This window comes from Megachile rotundata, chromosome 13 (genome assembly GCF_050947335.1).
Source record: "Megachile rotundata isolate GNS110a chromosome 13, iyMegRotu1, whole genome shotgun sequence".
Lineage (NCBI taxonomy): Eukaryota > Metazoa > Arthropoda > Insecta > Hymenoptera > Megachilidae > Megachile > Megachile rotundata.
The window spans coordinates 14913932-14932214 of NC_134995.1; the positions used below are offsets into that span (position 1 = coordinate 14913932).

Here is an 18283-nt window from a genome sequence, read left to right on the forward strand (position 1 = left end):
ATTGATCCAAGCATCCTCGCCGTGCCTCGAGAACGAGTCGAATAACGACGACCATTAATTTTCTCGACGTTATATAGCGGACATCCTCGTACGACCAGCTAGCTGAACAAATGGCGAGAGAGAGCCACGGCGAGACGATGTACGCGCGAACAACTAGTGTCGTCTCGAGCGTTTCGACTTTCTTGTCTCGACCTCTCCGGAACAATTAGCCAGGGTCATCGGGACGCTTCGAACGCGGCTCTAATTCGATCGAACGCGCTAAGCGACGATGACCGAAGGGATCCACCAATCTGCCCCAACTAATTGCATCAGCGTTACCGAACTATGCAATCGCTATTCGAGGCTAAACTCTAATTCGATAGATGAAAACTCGAATCGCCACGGGAAAGGGTAATCGTAACGATGAGCAGCGAGTAAAGCGATCCAACCTCAAGAGACATCGATCCTGCTTAGTTAATAGCCAACGCGTATCTGATTTCATATCGATGCGGGGTACCGCCGCGTGCTGGACGAGTGTCCACGTGCTCGAAGGGTCGCTTAACGGTCCGAAACGCGTAATCTCGACACGAATTTTCGACTTTCTTACCGGCTTAGCCGTCGCTTTTTACGACCAAAAGGAATCGTTCTCCCGCGAAGCACAGATTCAACGAAAAGGAAGACGAATATAACGCGGGAAGGAAGAACGAAGATCGAGGCGCGTCGGGACGCAGAGAAAGAGACGATCTTAAGCAGCGTACTCGCGTCTAATGGTCGATCGTGTACGTATGTCTGGTCGTGTACACGAGTACACGACGAATCGAGCATCAAAGAGAGAGAGAGAAAGAGAGGAAACGACGTCGATCGGAGCAAAGAATCGGTAAAAGGAAGAGAGAAGGCAAGAGACGGAGCCTACTAAATGTTGGTCCAAGCGCGTGGGACGCTGGTTGCAGTTAGGCTCGTGCCTGCTCCCTCTCCACCAGTTCTCTCTCCTCCTCCCTTCTGCCCGTTTCTTCGCCCTCTTGCCCCGCCAGGTCGTTCTGACTTTGAATACCGGTCGGGTCTGTCTCGCGCGGCTGTGTTGCGGTCGTCGAGTTAACCGCGTACTATCACACGCGTCCTCTCTTACACGTACGGCTCCAACACGCGCAACTGGTGGCTGTATAATAACACGCGGAGGACAGAGACGCACGCGAGCAGGAAGAGAGGGAGAGAGAAAGAGAGAGCACTCGCACACGAACAGTGCTACACAGCCCCGAGGAGACTTCTTTTCCTATGCGTGAGCGCGTATGGTATGCCGTATGTAGATAGATTCGGATGGTGCGTGGACCAGTCTCGGCGTGCGCGAGCTGTACAGGCGGACAATGCTGGAGAGAGGTTCGTGCCACACCTCTTTTCTTCCTTCTTTTCCATCTTGGACCCTCGCCGCGCCCTTGCAGTAGATCTCTCCCCTGCTGTCTTCCTTTTCCTCTTTCTTCTTTTCCTTCTTTGCTGGATACCTTCTTATTCTTCTTCTTCTTGCTGGTTCACCTTCTCCGTTACCACATCCCTTCTGCTTCGACGAGGTATCGGCACCGAGTCTTCCCGCTCGTATTTCGTCGCGTCTTTATACGCCTCCGTTGGATTTACTCGCGTATTCCTTCTCTCTACCTTTCGCGTCCTCTGCGAGCGCACCTTTGCTGGGAGTTTCGTCGGTTCGTGATAAGCTGCCTCGAGGATCCTGGATCGCTTGGACAGACCGCTGGGCATAAATATGCGAGATCGACTGCCGGGGATAAAGTCGATCGAAATTGGAGACCGGACGTGGTAGTTTTTCGGCCGTGGTAACGCACTGCGACGGGACCAGCGCTGAAAGCAACGTTGCGACCGATAAGCGGTGACATAGTACTAATTGGAGTCGAGAGATATCTGTTTGGATACAGGAGATTAATCTTAGAGAGAACATCGCGCTATCTCGATCGACTATCGTTAACCGTGCATCGATTACGTCAACTCTTATTCCAAAAAGCTTGTTCCATTGACGGCGCTAATACCAGTGACACGCAACCGCGCTGTTCTCGCTGAAGAAACCTGAAAATACGTGAACGGAACGTCGGATGAAAAAGCAGAGGATGAATGCTTCTTGTTCGCGCGGCTAAGTACTCGTTGCAGCGAACAAATTAATAGCCGGCTGCCGATCGCGGAAGCTTTTTTTGTTGTAAAGGCTCGCGATTCCTTGCGGTCGCTTTGATTATTTTATCTTGGAACGTGCGCGGGCCGCAACCGTGAACCGGCAACGCGGTGAAAAAGCGAGAGGGATCGATCGTAGCTCGTGCCACCGTGTACGCGCGTGTCTTTCGCGTTCGAACGGGCCCCGGCAAGCCTTTAATAATCAATTTATGAATGAACGAACCAACCGAGCGCTGTGGTGAAAGTCTTCGACTCCCGTTAACTAGACAGAGACATCGTCAATCCTTCGGAGAAAGACAAACACTGCGAGCGAAACCATGAACGAATTAATTCTTTGCACTTCGCCGATTCTGTAATATCGGCGACTTCGAAAATATCGTAGCCGTTTCTAAATTTAAGAAAATTTTCGAAGAAGAAGAAAATTAAATACTTTCTTCAATGCACCGTCATTAAAATGAAAAAGAAGAGATGGAGCTCGATGGAGTTAAACGATATAGTCGTGTCGTCTATCGATATTTTGAAACCACGAAGCGACAGAGTTATATGGGACAACGACTAATTAATTCACTAGCGTCCAAAATGGGAATCAATTTCTAATGGATACTCCTCGGACTCGAAACGTCCCGTTTGATTAATCGAGCGGACGACGAAGCTGCCTCGAGAAACGAAATTCCAGTAGCCGCGCGACGCCTGTGTTTCGGTCCTGTACGCACGCGATGCTTTCGTACAAGCACGTCGAAATTGCGTGCAACGAGCGTCTAAAGCGATCCTCTCTGGTCCCTAACAGTATGCTAATCGGCTCAATTAAGATAAGGAATTATACGTTCTCCCGGCAAACGCAAATCAAACACAGATATACCTCGACGATGCTGCCCATAAGCTCTAGCCTCTTGTTAATGATCACGACGCACGGTTTATTATTCCGTGCTTCGACCGAGGTGAAAAAACGAGCATAAGAGTAGGAGGAGAGTGAAACGGAGAGAGGCCACGCGATACGAAAGAGGGAAGAACAAGCGTGACCGGTGTATGTCGCAAGTTTCTTCTTTCGCCGATAATAATCTACGAGGCGGATTATGGTAGTCGAACGATGGCAACCTTGAACGGAGACTTATTGGCAAGAGTGTCCTGGCGAACGTCGATGATTCGTCGTCTTCAACGTCTCGAACGTCGCCGTCGAGTTGCCGATGCGAAACGAGAAAGAGAGCAAGGGAGGAACGATAGCGGCGAGGCACGGACGCGTGCGTCTCGATGAAATTAAGACCCGGCCGTCACGATTATTATATCAATTAATTACTCGGCCCTGGACCCCGGTGATCGCGCCATCCGGTTCGGTAAGTCCGGCTAGAAAGAAGAGAAGACCGCGACTTTGCGTGCCGACCACTCCAGACGACGTCGAGAAATCCCAGGAATTCGAATAACGAGCCGGCTACCGTGATACACTACTCTGGCCACCTTTCTGATCCTCATCGATCTTCGTCCAGCCGTTCCAGGATCGACTACGGTGTTAATCACTGCTCCTCCGTCTCTCCGGTCTCCTCATCGACACGCTTTTCTTTCTTTCTTTCCTTTCTTTTGCACATTCAGCTCGTTCGCCAAACTAGCCGTCCCGCTGTCCCCATCGTTATTGATTATCGACGCGTCCGTGACATTCGACCAGCCGCCTCGCCTCTCCAATCGAGTCCATCGCAAATTTTTGCGTAACCAGACACGATTTTCTTTTCTACGCAGTTACGGTATTTACGCTGAAAACAGAAAGAAAGTTAGAAAAGAGAATAAGAACTAAATATTCGTTTATCGACATTTCCTCGAAAGTCCTGTTTTATAGGAACGAATGTTGAACTTGGTGCATCTTTGTACGTCCACGATCATGCAAATTTATAATCTTCCGTAGTAGGACGAAGGAGGAGAGAATACTTTCGTACGCGTAAGAGAGACAAAAGCGAAATGAAAAAGATAAAAATTAAGGAAAAGAAGAAAAGGAGGAAAGAGTAAAAGAGACACGGAGAGAATCACGAGCGGTGGTGCATCACGGCGAAGGCAATGGTCCACGTAGACGAAGGGAAACGATACGAGAGGGTAAGAGAAAGAAAGAGAAAGAAGAAAAAAAGAACGCACACGCGCTCCCGTGGATACACACGTGTCCTGGATCACGGATGCAAATATGGCATAGTATCCTGCGTGGCTCGCGCCTGGATATACCTACCTAGACGGTAATACGGGTAGGTAAGTCAAGCGAGGTGGGTTGAGCCGCACCCTGTTCCTCAAGCATCCACCGAAGTACCTCCGTTGCCTGTACGAACATGGCTCTGTCGCGTGTGTGCGTTCCAACGGCGTAAGACCAACCATATACACCGTGCAACGTACACAGGCACGCGAGGATACTCGTTGCAACGCCTTGCACGGAAACGTAGAGGAGACGAAATACATAGATAGGAGCGTACGCGCTGACCGTTCGTGTGTACTCTCACACGAGAGAACCACGAGGACCGAGATGCGAGGTGAACGCCCCCCACAATATCTGAAATCTGCGCTCGAGTGTGCGGCCTGTCCCGTGCGTGTGCTACACGTTTGCTCGGTTGCGCGCGTGCGAGCAGCACACGCGTCTCCGAGACGAGAGAGAGAAGAGTGTGTTACCTGAAGTCTGGCGTGGCTCGAGTAAAAGCGTGTGTGCGTGCATATTCTCTCGCTGGCCGGTGTCTTATAGGTGGTAGAACGGGCCTGTCCAGTTTTCCCATGGGAACAATACCCCACGGGATATATAATAACAATGGTCACGGGCGTGGGAGACGGGTCGATCTTTATTTACCCGGTCGTTTTTCTTTTTTATATTTTTTCCTCCGGCACGTCCCCGTTCCTCCCGTCTTTTCTCCTTCTCCGGTGGCGTCGCGCGGTCGAAGTCCAGCGACGCGTCGCTCGGTTTGTCCACTGTTCCTCGCCGTTTCGAGGCAGCGTCCTCACCCTCGCGATTCGCTGCGAAATTACGACTCTTCGGGACCTCCGCTTCCCAGATTCCTCCGTTTTCTCCTTTCTTTCTCTCAGCCTTCCTCGCTTCTGTCTTTTTCTGTCGATTCAGTCGTAAACGGTGATACTCGACGCGCACCACGCACCGCACGCTACACTTATTTACGACCGATTCGATTCGATGGATAAATCAGCCGATGTAAATTGCTCGAAGAAATTTAATCGACTGCCAATATAAATCCATCGGGGAGCGATCTCTGGGACACGATCGAGCAGCCTGCTCCTCGTACTTTTATCCGAACATCGGTGGTTTCTCTGGTTTTGCGTGCTCTTCGAGTACCCTCGCGATCGTATAGGTAATCGTAAAGTCCACGCCGATTACCTGCAACCGTGACGCAACGTTGATTACGGTCGCGGAGATGAGTATCGTTTAAAAGCAATTAAATGCACCATTTCCAATAAATCTTTTTGCCCTTGAAACCTCACCGACGGCTCCTACCGTCCTACATTCCTGTTATTCGCAACGGAATCCTTTCCTTCCCTACGACTTTCCGTGCAATCATCGTCGATTAACGATTCGGTCGTCTTTCGTCCGGTTTAGCGACCAACTATTGGCGTGCAACCCGTGACATAAATTCTCGAGATACGCTGCCTATAAGTTGGGACATCTTACGGTCAGATACGATCGCGATTATGAACCAGCCTCGCGGTTACTTAATATGACCGCATTGGATAACCAGCCTCTCTGATCCATTGTCTATCTTCACAGTCGCGGAACAGCGTGCAGCCTGCAAGTTTGATATCGAGTTAAACTTTATGCCCCGTCAAGGCCACGATTAATCTATAGATTACCTACAAGCTCGCCGTTCGGTGGTCCCTTTTGTTCGTACCTTTGTTCCAAGGTTCGTCGCGAAGGCCAATGTAAACGAACACTTTAATCGATGATCGTTGTTCACGAAATGAACAGCGTACATTTCGTTAATTGAGCTTACAACGTGCAAGAGAAAGGATATATTTATCTATAGCGTGTATAAACACGCGATTAAGCGGAACAACCTGCAAACTTTTCTGCCTCCCTGCTGATCTTAGGTGGCCGTCGTACTCGAGCATTATCGTCATTAAGCATCATCCAGCGGCACGGTTATTAAATTATATCGTATTATTATTCAATATTACCGTGATCTTCGCGGTGAAGTCGATTTCGCACGGTCGCCTCGACGCCCCTAAGAATCTCTGGGTCGCTTTCTTTTTCCGCTAGATGGTTCCGACCAAACGGTGAACGAAAAAAAGAGAGACGAAGGAAGAAAACGAAAACAGGGAGGCGACGAAGAAGATGGCTTTAGCACCGAATTCTCCTCTCGAAGGACGAATAATCCTCGTTCCTCGAGTACTTCGTGGTGGGTGGTGCGTACGCGGAGCTGGCCAGAAGAGTCTGTTCTCTCTCGTTCTCTTTTTCTCTGTCGAGTGGTTCCAATGTACCGTTGGAATCGGCCGCGGCCAAACAATTTCCCGCTCTGCAGCCTGAAACAAGAAAAATACATAAACGCGAGAACGTTTAATACTTTCTCTACCGTTCTAATATTCTGACGAATCATCCTCCGATTCTTCATGAAATTAACTACAACGTTAGCGGAAATAAAGGTTCCGATTATCTTCCGATATCGTGAACCATACATATTCCTTAACGAATGATCGTCCAAACGAGCGTCGTCGTTAGTCGAAGCGTAGTCGTTTTAATTTCCATGTTAATTCCTCGCTATCTGCGGTCAAATCGTCGAGACGAGAAAAAGAAGAAATGGAAGGAGAGGAAGAAGAAGAAAAGGAAAGAGCGCGATTACGCGAGCGTGATCGCTCAATTTGACTACACGCCACAGTTACAAGGCACCAACAAAGAGAAGACAAGCCGCCGTGCCACGAGTCGAATGAGTTTGTGCGAGGATTCGCGAGGGGTGCTTTACGATCGCGCAGAGCTAAGCCCCGCAACGCCTTGACCTGCCTCTACTCTAGCAAAACCTACGACATCCGAGCGTGTCCAAACCGATACGAAGCGATAGGACTGCGCGCGTGGACGGATCAGTCGTCATTGCTATTTTTAAGCCTCGTAATCGCCGCTACCTTTCTATTGCTCCACGGTGGCAACGCGGCTATGTACCCTTCGTAGGACTTGCCTCCTTTGCCTCCTTCCATGAGCTTTCTAATTCCTATTCGTTCGAAGCATATTGCAAACGCGGATGCCTTCATCGTCCATCTTCTAATTTCATCACCTACGTCAGAAAAGTTCCGTGCAATTACTATTTCCTTCGTGTTATTAACTGTGTCGAATTCAGGTGATCGAACCTGATGCGAAATAAGTTCAGTTTTTGCAAAATTCGGTAATAGGCGCCGCTGGAAAAGAAATGGAACGAGAGGAATTTCTGTCGGCAGGTCATGGAACGGATGCGAAAACGAAACAGGGAGCTTTCATTATATTTGCCGAATGTGAGGCGACTTCTTCATTTGCCCAGAAGAGAAGAGACATCCGCCGGCCCGTGTTTTGTCCCTGATACCTCGGCGAAGTGGTTGTTGCAGAGTCGCGTGGGCGACCGGAAACTCTCCCTCCCACATTCGCGTGCCCTACCTCTTCGAAGGGACTTTCTGAGAGGAACAGCATCCAACGAGAGAGGAATAGAGTACCGAGAGAAGGAGAAGATAATAGAAAACGAGAAAAACAAAAGAGAAGAAAGGCATATACGTCGCGACGTCACGGCAAGTCCAGGAAGAAGAAGAAATTCTTAAAACCGTGTACAGGATTCTCGGAACTATTAGCGTATTGCATATCAAATGACCGATCTTGAATCCTGAGAAGACCTAATACGGTTTGATAACATGAAAGTATTGCGAAACGACACTTATTTTCGCGGGTTATGACAATCCTTCGATAACATTCTTAAGACGAAATGAATGGCGGCCAGTTGAATAGATTCCTGAAACACGATCATATAATAGTTTCACCTACAATGATATAATGTCCTATTTTTACCCGTCCCTTATCGATCAATTGTCTCACCTGTCCCGATACTTGTTGCAAAAATTTTCACAGTTCAATTGATACCGTACACGTTTCCAAGTACGCCTCTTCTTCTGACTGGTTTTCGCTTTACAGAAAGTCCGTTAATTAAGCGACGATACTTTCAACTTCTCGCACGATATTTGACACGAGCGCAAAATGCCAAAGTTCCTCGAAATATCCACGAAACTAATCCGTGTTCTTCCTATCTCGTGCAACGAGCTGATTTTTAAGATCCATCGATTTGTTTACAAACGGTCCATTGCACACAATTTTAACTACGGTCCTACACCAGCGAGCGTCGGACTATTATCTCGAACAACTGAAAGGTGAAACGAAGTTAATTGACAGGTAAATTTATCACTGGGAGGATCGATCGACCCTTAGGCCCTAGACCACTTTCACCCGAAATTTATTCCAATCTTAACTAATGGCGTTGGAACTCGTGCTCTCGCGGGACCAGTAATCGATTAACATCGACAATGAACGAAAACGAGTATGAAACGTATCATTAATCGTGCGTCCCGCCGTGCTCGACAACGGCCAAACATCGTTCGACCGACAATGGCTCGAATCAACCCCTAGCGGGCTGCTCTCCCGATACCTTGCAACGAGTAACGTTGCGAGTTCGAATGTAATTATTAGCTGTTGAGCAATCGAACTGGAAAGCGATCGAAAAGAAAGCTAATTGTCCAAAGAAATGGGTTTCGATGACGCATATAGGGTGTCGTGACCGATGGTTAGAACTGAGAGACGAGAAAATAAATTTGTCGCTTCCATTATGCGATAGTTGCAAATCAATCGCTGAAACTTATTGATTATCTTGATACTACACCGAGAAATTTCATCGTGGATGGCTAATTCGTTATGTGGCGTCGAAAGGGTTCGTCGGACATGGGGTGCTGGAAGACGTAAACGAATGTATCGATAGAAATAGAAAACTACGAATTGTTCTCCATCTTGGCTCGATCATGGTACACTCCCCACTACGGCGTCAGAGTGTTGCGCCAGGTTTACCACTTCGTGAGCGCTATCCGGACACCTGAATCGAGAGGATTTTCACAACGCCGCTGCCTGACGCGAGAGAGCTCCGGCTAGGTTGTCGCGTGGGCGACCGGAAACCGTACCTTCCTACCGTCTTTGGTCGTCACTCGACGACTCGACGGGGCAGGGAAACGGAGGGAGAAGGGAAAAGAGAAAAGGCAGACCGACCGGCCAAGAACTGGCGCAGCTCTCCTTCAACGTTCTCCACAGCCAGTACCCGTGGCCGAGGGCGGATCTGTCCTCATCGTCGCGTAACGCTTTAACCTGGCGGGACCTATAGGGATTCCTGCTTGCCGCTCGTGTACAAAGACCTTAATGGATGTAGAAATCGTCAGGGTTCTTCCGTTTCCGTAACAACGATTAATTTGGCTACCGTACGATTACGACACCGTCAGCTTAACGGGCCAAGCTTTTATGACGAGGCCATGAAACGAAGTGACCAAGAGGGGACCGAAATTTCACGGCTTAACAATTCGTTGGTCATCGCTTAAATCTTCGTCTCACAGATAAACGAGCAATTCAAGGCTCCGTAAACGTTATCATCCATATTTTGAATAGTTTGGGGCATGAGAAAATTAATCCAGTCGATACAAAGTTCTCTTCGTCACTTCTTAGGAAAGAGTCGTGGTAATATTTCCTAAAAAACAAGGGAAGTAAAAGAATTAAAAATTCTATCCAGCATAGCGATAATAACCGAATAAAGAATATCAAGGATACCGAAGACGTGTCGAAACGCGTGAGATAGAAAAAAAAAAGAAGAAAAAAAAAGTGCTATCTAGACTCTTCGGATGATAGAAAGGTGATGACCTCGATCCTACGCCTGCCGCGTATAAAACGTCGTTCCCGTCTTGCACCTCGTTCCGCCTGTTTCTGCTTGCCTGTTCTGACTGGCCTGCCCACGCCTGCCCTTCTGTCAATTATATTTACTATTTCATTCATACGGCCGCCGCTTGGTCCACGAGCCGTGCCCATTCACGAGAACGGCCGCGCATGCCAGATTGCTCGCGCCGATGGCTATCCGATAGGGTAGCGCCTCCATATATGATTCGGATGGAAATGCACTTCGGGCAAAAATGTAATTGCTGTAATCTAGGATTATATAGTTGCGTAACATCGGCACCGCATATATTATATTCACGTACCATGTATGCTATATTCTCTGCGTATTATTGCGCAATAATAGTCAAGTTTCCGTGAAGCAGACTAGAATTTGAAAATTTAAAAATGCGCGCATGCTGTTAATCTTCATTGTTTTCATTATATCGCGCATGCGCGTAACGCATGCGCAGAGTTACGATGAACGAACTCGTTCGTTGACAATGTTTGACAAAATAAAATATGAAATCCGTGTCATATACCTCTAACGTTCCTTTTCTTTACTTTCTCACCGGTTCTCCGATACTCCATGGACCGTGAGAATATTTTCGGGTCTCAAGGGGCTCACTCACTAATCGGACGCTAATTTGCTTTATACTGTAAGAAAACAAACGGGAGAATCTCAGCAATTTGAGCCAATAGATGGTAGAAACTCACCGGCTTGAAATCAGCTTGCATCGTGTCCGTTTAATAGGGAACACTATCAGCTATTTACATGGCAAATTTACTCGTGCTAGGTGAAAATTTATGTTAACCGATTTAATGCCATCGGTTCACGATGCATTTTCAATGATATTTAGCAAAGATTAAGTGCTGTCAGTCGGTAAGGCTACACCTACTCGACTTTGAAAGATATGGATTACCCTAGTTTAACCTTAATTTTTTTTCCGTACATTATCTTGCGAAACGGAGCAATAATATTAATGCATTTATGAATCGATGACTCGCAATGTTGTCGATGAAACTAACTTAACCTAAATAGGTCGAAACATTTTTTGTGTTCCATCGAAAGAGATGAGGTCAACGTTATTTTCTGATAGATGAAACACTCGACGAAAGCACACTCGTACACACGCATGCGTGCGCAATAGGCCGAATAATTAAGTTTCCACGTTGATTCTTGTATTCCTATAAAGGAATCGCTTCACGCCTACGCTCAATTCCTTTTCGACTCTCGTGCGGCTAGGACTCTGTGATTGCAAAGTCGTTTCAGAATCTAACGATGTTTCCTCAGAGTACATGTGTAAATCTCATTAAAGATTATTACGTTATTATCTGTATAATCGATAATGACTTGATACGTACTTACTTTGATGTTTTCTTACACTGAGCATTTTGATCAGCGATCAACATGTAACTTTGATTATTGTATAACATTTACAAGTGTCTAAAAAACTCAATAAATGTACGTTGAAACCATAGATCTTGTTAGAAGCGAGTGTAATTCGTGTACATAAATTCGAACTTTCGTACACCATAATTTAAACGGTTAGAAAAGTGCCATCTGATGAACACTAAAAAAATGATCTAAAACAGAATATAGTTACCATCAGATGATAAAAACAATAATTATCGACATCTGTAAACCTAGTGGGCGCTGTGTCCAAATCATAACCACAGGTGCAAAGAACCCAATCTAACCTTAACCGAATCATGTGTATTATAGTCTGCTTAAATGACAACAAATTATATTATTTCTAAAATTGTTTAGAAATAAGATTAGAAGTAATTACAATTGTTGAAATTTGTATTATTATATTTCTTTTTCTTTTATGAAAAAGAGAAGTCCACGAATTGTAAATACATAAATTAACAGAAAAGACTGTATTTGTACCTAATAACATTTTAAGGGTAGTTGCAGCATATGAATTTTATGCGAACAAGTATTAAATTGTATTTTATGAAATATATGAAAATTATTGCTTGAGTTAAAACTATAACATTGTAATGTAAGTACATAGAAGATCTGATTTAAGTATGATGTTACTAAAAAGCGTATTCCCTTTTTTAGCATGTTGAGCTTAATAAGATGTAGTAGTTTAATCACAAGCAAAAATAGCGCAACAAGAATTTTACAAATTCAGAAAAATTTGTATACATGTACTCGAACACCTAAGCTTATAAATGGAGCCTGTACACTTATAAAAAGAAACTCCATTTATTTATATAAGGTATTGAATATTAATGATATGAATTACAATTACATTTAAAAGTAATTTAAAATTATTTAATATTTTCATAGGGCTTATCTAAACAGACTAATATTAGAGCTTTAAATTTTGCAACAAAATCAAGCCCAAAATCAGATAAAATTGTAGGCAAATGGATGTTAACTTGTGGTGGTATGGTTTTCATAGCTGTAATTTTAGGTACAGTTTTTTATTCCACACTTTATTATTATGTTCGTACTGTTATAAAAATTGTTGTGGATAAAACATATGGAAAGTAATACTTAAAATTTTAATAATGTTCTAAAATAGATTTACATTAGTTCCTTATATTCTATAATTTATTGCTGAATAGGTATCTAAATTCTTATAAAACATAATATATAAATAAAGCATATAAAAAGAACAATGAACAATTGTTAGTTCTTTCCTATGTGTTTAGGAGGTGTGACAAGACTTACAGAGTCTGGCTTATCTATGGTTACTTGGAAATTACTGGGTGAAAAAATGCCTGTTACTGAAAGTCAATGGCTTGCAGAGTTTGAACGTTACAAACAATTTCCTGAATACAAAATGTAAGAATTTATATAGTACTGATTATGATTCTTATAAAATTGTATGCCCATATGTATCTTTTATAGCACTAATCAGAACATGACATTAGAACAATTTAAACGAATTTGGTGGATGGAATATTTGCACAGAATGTGGGGACGTTTGATAGGCGCCGTATTTATAATTCCAGCGACATACTTCTGGTACAGAGGTATGCTGAAACCAGGAATGAAAACTAGAGTAGCCGTGTTGGGAACATTAATTGGTTTACAAGGACTTATGGGTTGGTACATGGTGAAATCTGGTTTAGAAGATCGTTTTGTGGGACCATCAGATGTTCCACGGGTTTCACAGTATCGCTTAGCCGCGCATTTAGGAATGGCATTTATTATATATACTGGGTTTCTGTATAATGCTTTAGATCATTTGATTCCTGCTGAAAAATTAAATCTTAGTAATTTAAATGTTAATATTAGCGACGTAACACGGAAGCTGAACAGATTTAGAATGTTAGTTCATTCAACAAAAGGATTGGTTTTCTTCACTGCCTTGTCTGGAGCTTTTGTAGCAGGAATGGATGCAGGTCTAATTTATAACACTTTTCCGAAAATGGCAAACAAATGGATACCGGATGACGTATTTGCGATATCACCTGTGTGGAAAAATTTTACAGAAAACCCAACCACTTTACAATTTGATCATAGAATTTTGGTACGTTTTAAAAATACAAAATGAATTTAAAACCACGGCAATTTGATCTATTATTTTTTTACAGGGAGTAACCACTTTATCATTAATTACTTACATTGGAATTGCATCTCGTAAATATAAACTGCCTGGTAATGCAAAAAAAGCTATAATGGCAGTTCTCTGTGCTAGTTATTTCCAGGTACTCTTAGGTATTACAACACTAGTACATCATGTCCCTGTACCATTAGCTGCAGCTCATCAATCTGGAAGTCTTCTAGTTTTGAGTGCAATGATTTGGTTGTGCCATGAACTGAAGTATTTAAAGTACATTGTTAAGTGAAGTTTAAGAATGAATTTTCACAACATTATGCTTTATTTGACAATGCATTAAGTTATAATAATCATTTCCTAAAAATTAATTTACATGTATTTACTTTAAAGTAATATTACTACAATCAAAATACAGAAGTTTAAGTAATTTCATAGTTTGATAATGTATTTATAATTTTATGTTTACAAAGAACAAATAAATACCTATTTTAAGATAATAATAAACAAATATGTATAGCATTTTTATAGTTCAATGGTGTTACATATCTTGGACCTGATAGAATTATAATTTTAAATTATAAATCAAAATAAACTGACTACTAACATCACTTGTCCTTTCCTAAACTTAGCCACATATTAAATATTTAATGATGTTAGTACTGGCACCTAATTTCAAAAACCAGCTTTGGTAAGTAATGTTATTTCTTTAATTAGTTTAAAAAATGTGTAAACCCTGCTTAATCAATAATTGCTACCTAGTAATGTTTTCATTAACATTCCGAAACTTTTTTCGATATTATCTAATTTTTGTTTAGCAACGCAGTGAATTTTGCTTTATTTTATTGGCAGTTGTTCTACCTTATTTCCAATCAGTCATTCTTTAATTTTTTTAAACGCCTCATATGCATTGGTCCAACATAGCAATATTAATATTAAGCAGTAGCAACATTTAATAGGCGTTTTGAATTGCACTTTCGTTATTGTAACGCTTTTTATATACACTCGTCATATTTTCACTTTGTAATATAGCAATCGCGCCGCATCACATTTCTTGTTTAATATTACATGGACATGAGTATTAAAGAAAAATGTATTTTATCACTCATACATATAAAAATCATATCACTTAAGAGAAACGCAACATTTATATTAAAAATCTTTGTATGAACATGCACGAAAAAACATACAATTTAATTTATACTATACACAAAATAATCTTTCCATACTGTTTGAATATCAATCAAAACGAACTTAAAATGCAGTCTCTTTCAGTATATTGCAGATAACCCAAATCCTATATTGCAAAATTAATATCAGTCTGATAGAATTTGTCATTCGAGGGATCTTATGTCTTACTTAGTTTCTGGTAACGAATGTTTTTCCATAAATGCGGTATTACCATTCCCATTGGTGTATTATGGACTTAAAGAACGCGTAAAATAATACTTTAAATAACGTTACTGCTTCACCAAAGAAATCATGTGGCAAAAGAAACCAAAATACCATTTGATTGCATGTCATTAATGCATCATTACATATTACTGTAATAAAACATTCGTTTCTTTGTGTAAAGGAGCCATAGTTTGTGAACACAATAAAGATACAAGAATGGTATATATAAAACTCTTAAATTTATGAATTCAAAACAAGTTCAACACTTAGTTGCATTGCTTTATAGTAGTGTATCAGAAAAATTTATAATAGATAATATAAAAATTTTGTTTCTTTCTCTTTTTTATATGAACAGAATTTCATACACTTTGATCTTCGTACTTTTAACAATTGCTTCCGAATTAATGTATTATTTTAATTTGCGCGTAATTATCCAATTTATAAATAAGTTATTTTTATAAGATTAAATACTTTTGTTTAGACACTCAAATTGAGAATAGTGGAACCAACGTATACATCTTCATACCGATATATTCTATGTATTATGTATTAAACATACACGCACACGCAATATTATATATTATAATTTTATGATCAATGTATATGTAAACAAATTTTATCACTGTTGTGTTAGTATAATCAAGAAATTCACACTTATAATATGTCATTTTGTATAATTATATTTTAGACCATCTTTTAATGCAACATGTGGGACAGAAGTAAGAATTAAGTGCCATTAAATTAAATTAGTAGTACTTATTTTCACTGTGTTGATAATTTTATCGTAAGCACAAATAACACGAATGTGAAAGTGATCATACTGATAAAATTGTATAAAAATTATAAATTCTGCGCCACATGTAATTCAATATTAGTCTTATGGTTTTTCCTCTGTGCATCATTCAACTGTATAGATCTTACAATACAATATCTTATTAGTACTTATAGGAAGGAATCGTAAACTTTAGGCCTTTAATAGACCAAAGACATATTTTTATCAAACAATGCAAACTTACATCCTATAAACATCCATAATACATTCACAAAAATTTAGAGAACTGACAAAAAAAAAATGTCAAAAACCTATATATATATATATATATTATTGAGAAGTATAACAAAAGACATTAGTAACTGCTCCTTAATAAAACCGTAATTATTAGAAATTTAAAAATCTTTGAAGATGAAATGGATCGGAAAAAAAGAATGAAAATATATCGTAACAAGCGGTATATACTTTGTTCCTTTTTTCACTATTGTCCATTGTGTTTTTATATTCAATATTTACGTAATTCTCTTATTATTATTATTATTAATATTATTATTATTATTATTATTGTTATAATTTTGTTAAGTGTATGACTTACTTCTTACATAATTATGCAACATGGTTTAATAAGCAGCATAAATAATTTTCTACGTGTATACTTTGTTTTTCAAGTGTTACAGCACCAGCACCTTCGTTGGTAGTAACAAGTAAGTTTAACAACATTCCTGTTTTAGCCAATTTTTGTTTTTCCTTCATAGATGTTAAACTTAAAATTGATTGCAATTAGATCTTTGTAGTAATTTATTTTTAATTAGCAGCATGTGTTTCTTTTGATCTAGTATAAATTAGCAAAAATTAAATAATCACAACCCACAATTTTAACACAATATTATCTAATTATTGTAATAATATATACGTGTATATATATATAAATATATATACATATATATATATATTATGAAAAAAGCATAAACATATAAATATATATATATATATATGAATATCATCAAAGTTATGCTGTCAGTGCATTTTACTCTACTCTTAACAATGACAAGATATAAAATTTAAAAAAAAATGTATTCTTACTCGGGTATGTGTAAGAATGTGCTCATCAGAAAATATGGTTTAATGCAACGTATATCTTGTATAACATTAGTTCAACTTGTTTTCACTGGACTGTCATCCAATTTTTCTGGATTTACAATTACTTGTATTACATAACCTGGTTGTATCTTTGCTTCTTCTACATGCATTTTATCACCTAATAACTTTCCACCAAAGAACCACCTTTGACGTGATGGTTCTAAACCTTCTTGACTCTATTAACATAATTATTATATAAAAAATTATGCATACAAATTCTATTACTGCGTTAGAATAAATAATTTCATGCTCACCTGTAATTTTTTCTTAGCAACTGCAATAGTATCTTTACTATAAACAGGCAATTTAACTTCGCCTAATGTAGTTGATAATCTGAGTTTTAATGTCTGTTCAACTCCACTATCAATGGGTTCTATAAATTAATAGAATTTATTATACCTATAGAATCTCTGTGAAGTGTCTGAGCATTTATTAACTTTAATAGAGTCACCTGAACAATCAGCAGGAGAGTCTCTTCCACTATCCTCCTTCACGATATTAATTGGATATGATAAGCAATAAATAGGAACCTGATATCTAGTTCCCAATTCATCATAACATTCTGTTAAGAAGCCATTTGGCACAGAAATATTAGCTCCATCTAATATAGCCTGTGCTAACTGATAATCCTGTGCTTCTGCTGCGATTGCTCCAGCCCTTAAAGCATCCCATATTTCTTTGCGTCCATCAAATGCAGGAGCTGTATCCCAAAATTCGTCTCTTTTACTTCTCAGTTGTCCCTCTGTCAATGGTACATCTGATTTCCACCTGATTACTTCATGACATAACGGATGATTTTTTCTTGAATTTCCTATTAAAATATGATGTATTTATATAAATCTTTTTTACAAAAATGGAAAGTTAAAAAGAGTCCTAAAAACATCATTAAGAAGATGGTAAAAAAATAGTTCAGTTCCATAGCAAACTTCAATAAAGTAACAAAGTTAAAATTTAAATATTTGATGAAACAAAATAACAATGACAAACAAAATTTCTTTTGCAAAACTATACATTTGATACTGCGAAATGTTATTATGTACATGGTGACTATTAATTACTCAACTTCCTACGTAACAAATAATATGCAAATTCAGAGACATAAAACGCAATAAATGTAAAGTACGAAGGTAAGGGAAAAGCTGGAGTATCTTCAAGGTTAGCTGTTGTTGATTGAAATTTCTACGCACGTAATTTCAATCAAACTTTTACCTGAATTTACTCTCGTAGAATTTCCTGTAGTATCGTCAACGGAGGCGTTCCTTGCCCTCGTTATACCTATGCAGCCTCCCATCCTAGGTGGCTGGTGTAACCAAACATTTCACTGAAATTTAACAACACCTCACATGCCATTTTCATCCATCTTATCCATTCAATTACGAATCGGTACCATTAGAGGCGCTATAATCGAATCTCTGGTAACCTAACCTAAGATGTTGACAAATG

The 18283-nt window shown here is 40.5% G+C and overlaps 2 protein-coding genes and 2 long non-coding RNA genes across 8 annotated transcripts; 1 reads left to right on the forward strand and 3 right to left on the reverse strand.

Moving 5' to 3' along the window:
* Nucleotides 1–1929: 1929 nt before the first annotated feature.
* On the reverse strand, nt 1930–7428 carry LOC105664263 (uncharacterized). 2 transcript variants are annotated; one of them, XR_001097482.2, is made up of 4 exons: nt 7222–7428; nt 5959–6627; nt 5557–5894; nt 1930–5488 (listed from the first exon to the last, which is right to left on the reverse strand). It is a non-coding gene; the product is annotated as an uncharacterized LOC105664263 (long non-coding RNA). The 2 variants fall into 2 exon arrangements; XR_013040260.1 differs by having other exon boundaries at nt 5959–7428.
* A 46-nt stretch (nt 7429–7474) lies between these two features.
* LOC143265613 (uncharacterized) lies at nt 7475–11335 on the reverse strand. Of its 4 annotated transcripts, none has more exons than XR_013040263.1 (5): nt 10730–11335; nt 10339–10669; nt 10004–10257; nt 9365–9833; nt 7475–8474 (listed from the first exon to the last, which is right to left on the reverse strand). It is a non-coding gene; the product is annotated as an uncharacterized LOC143265613 (long non-coding RNA). The 4 variants fall into 4 exon arrangements; XR_013040262.1 differs by having other exon boundaries at nt 10339–10399; nt 10555–11335; XR_013040264.1 differs by having other exon boundaries at nt 7475–8069; nt 8153–8474; nt 10339–11335.
* A 351-nt stretch (nt 11336–11686) lies between these two features.
* LOC100877937 (heme A synthase COX15) lies at nt 11687–13963 on the forward strand. Its single transcript, XM_012298147.2, has 6 exons — nt 11687–12021; nt 12084–12243; nt 12315–12441; nt 12683–12815; nt 12882–13506; nt 13571–13963. The coding sequence occupies exons 2-6, from the start codon at nt 12085–12087 to the stop codon at nt 13823–13825; spliced, it is 1299 nt and encodes a 432-aa protein (XP_012153537.1). The 5' UTR covers nt 11687–12021; nt 12084; the 3' UTR covers nt 13826–13963.
* Nucleotides 13964–16805: 2842 nt separating this feature from the next.
* On the reverse strand, nt 16806–18273 carry LOC100877824 (ubiquitin domain-containing protein 1). The gene is made up of 4 exons (XM_003708534.3): nt 18050–18273; nt 17292–17651; nt 17095–17213; nt 16806–17016 (listed from the first exon to the last, which is right to left on the reverse strand). Exons 1-4 carry the CDS (start codon nt 18129–18131, stop codon nt 16855–16857), a joined length of 723 nt encoding a protein of 240 aa, XP_003708582.1. The 5' UTR covers nt 18132–18273; the 3' UTR covers nt 16806–16854.
* Nucleotides 18274–18283: the final 10 nt, after the last annotated feature.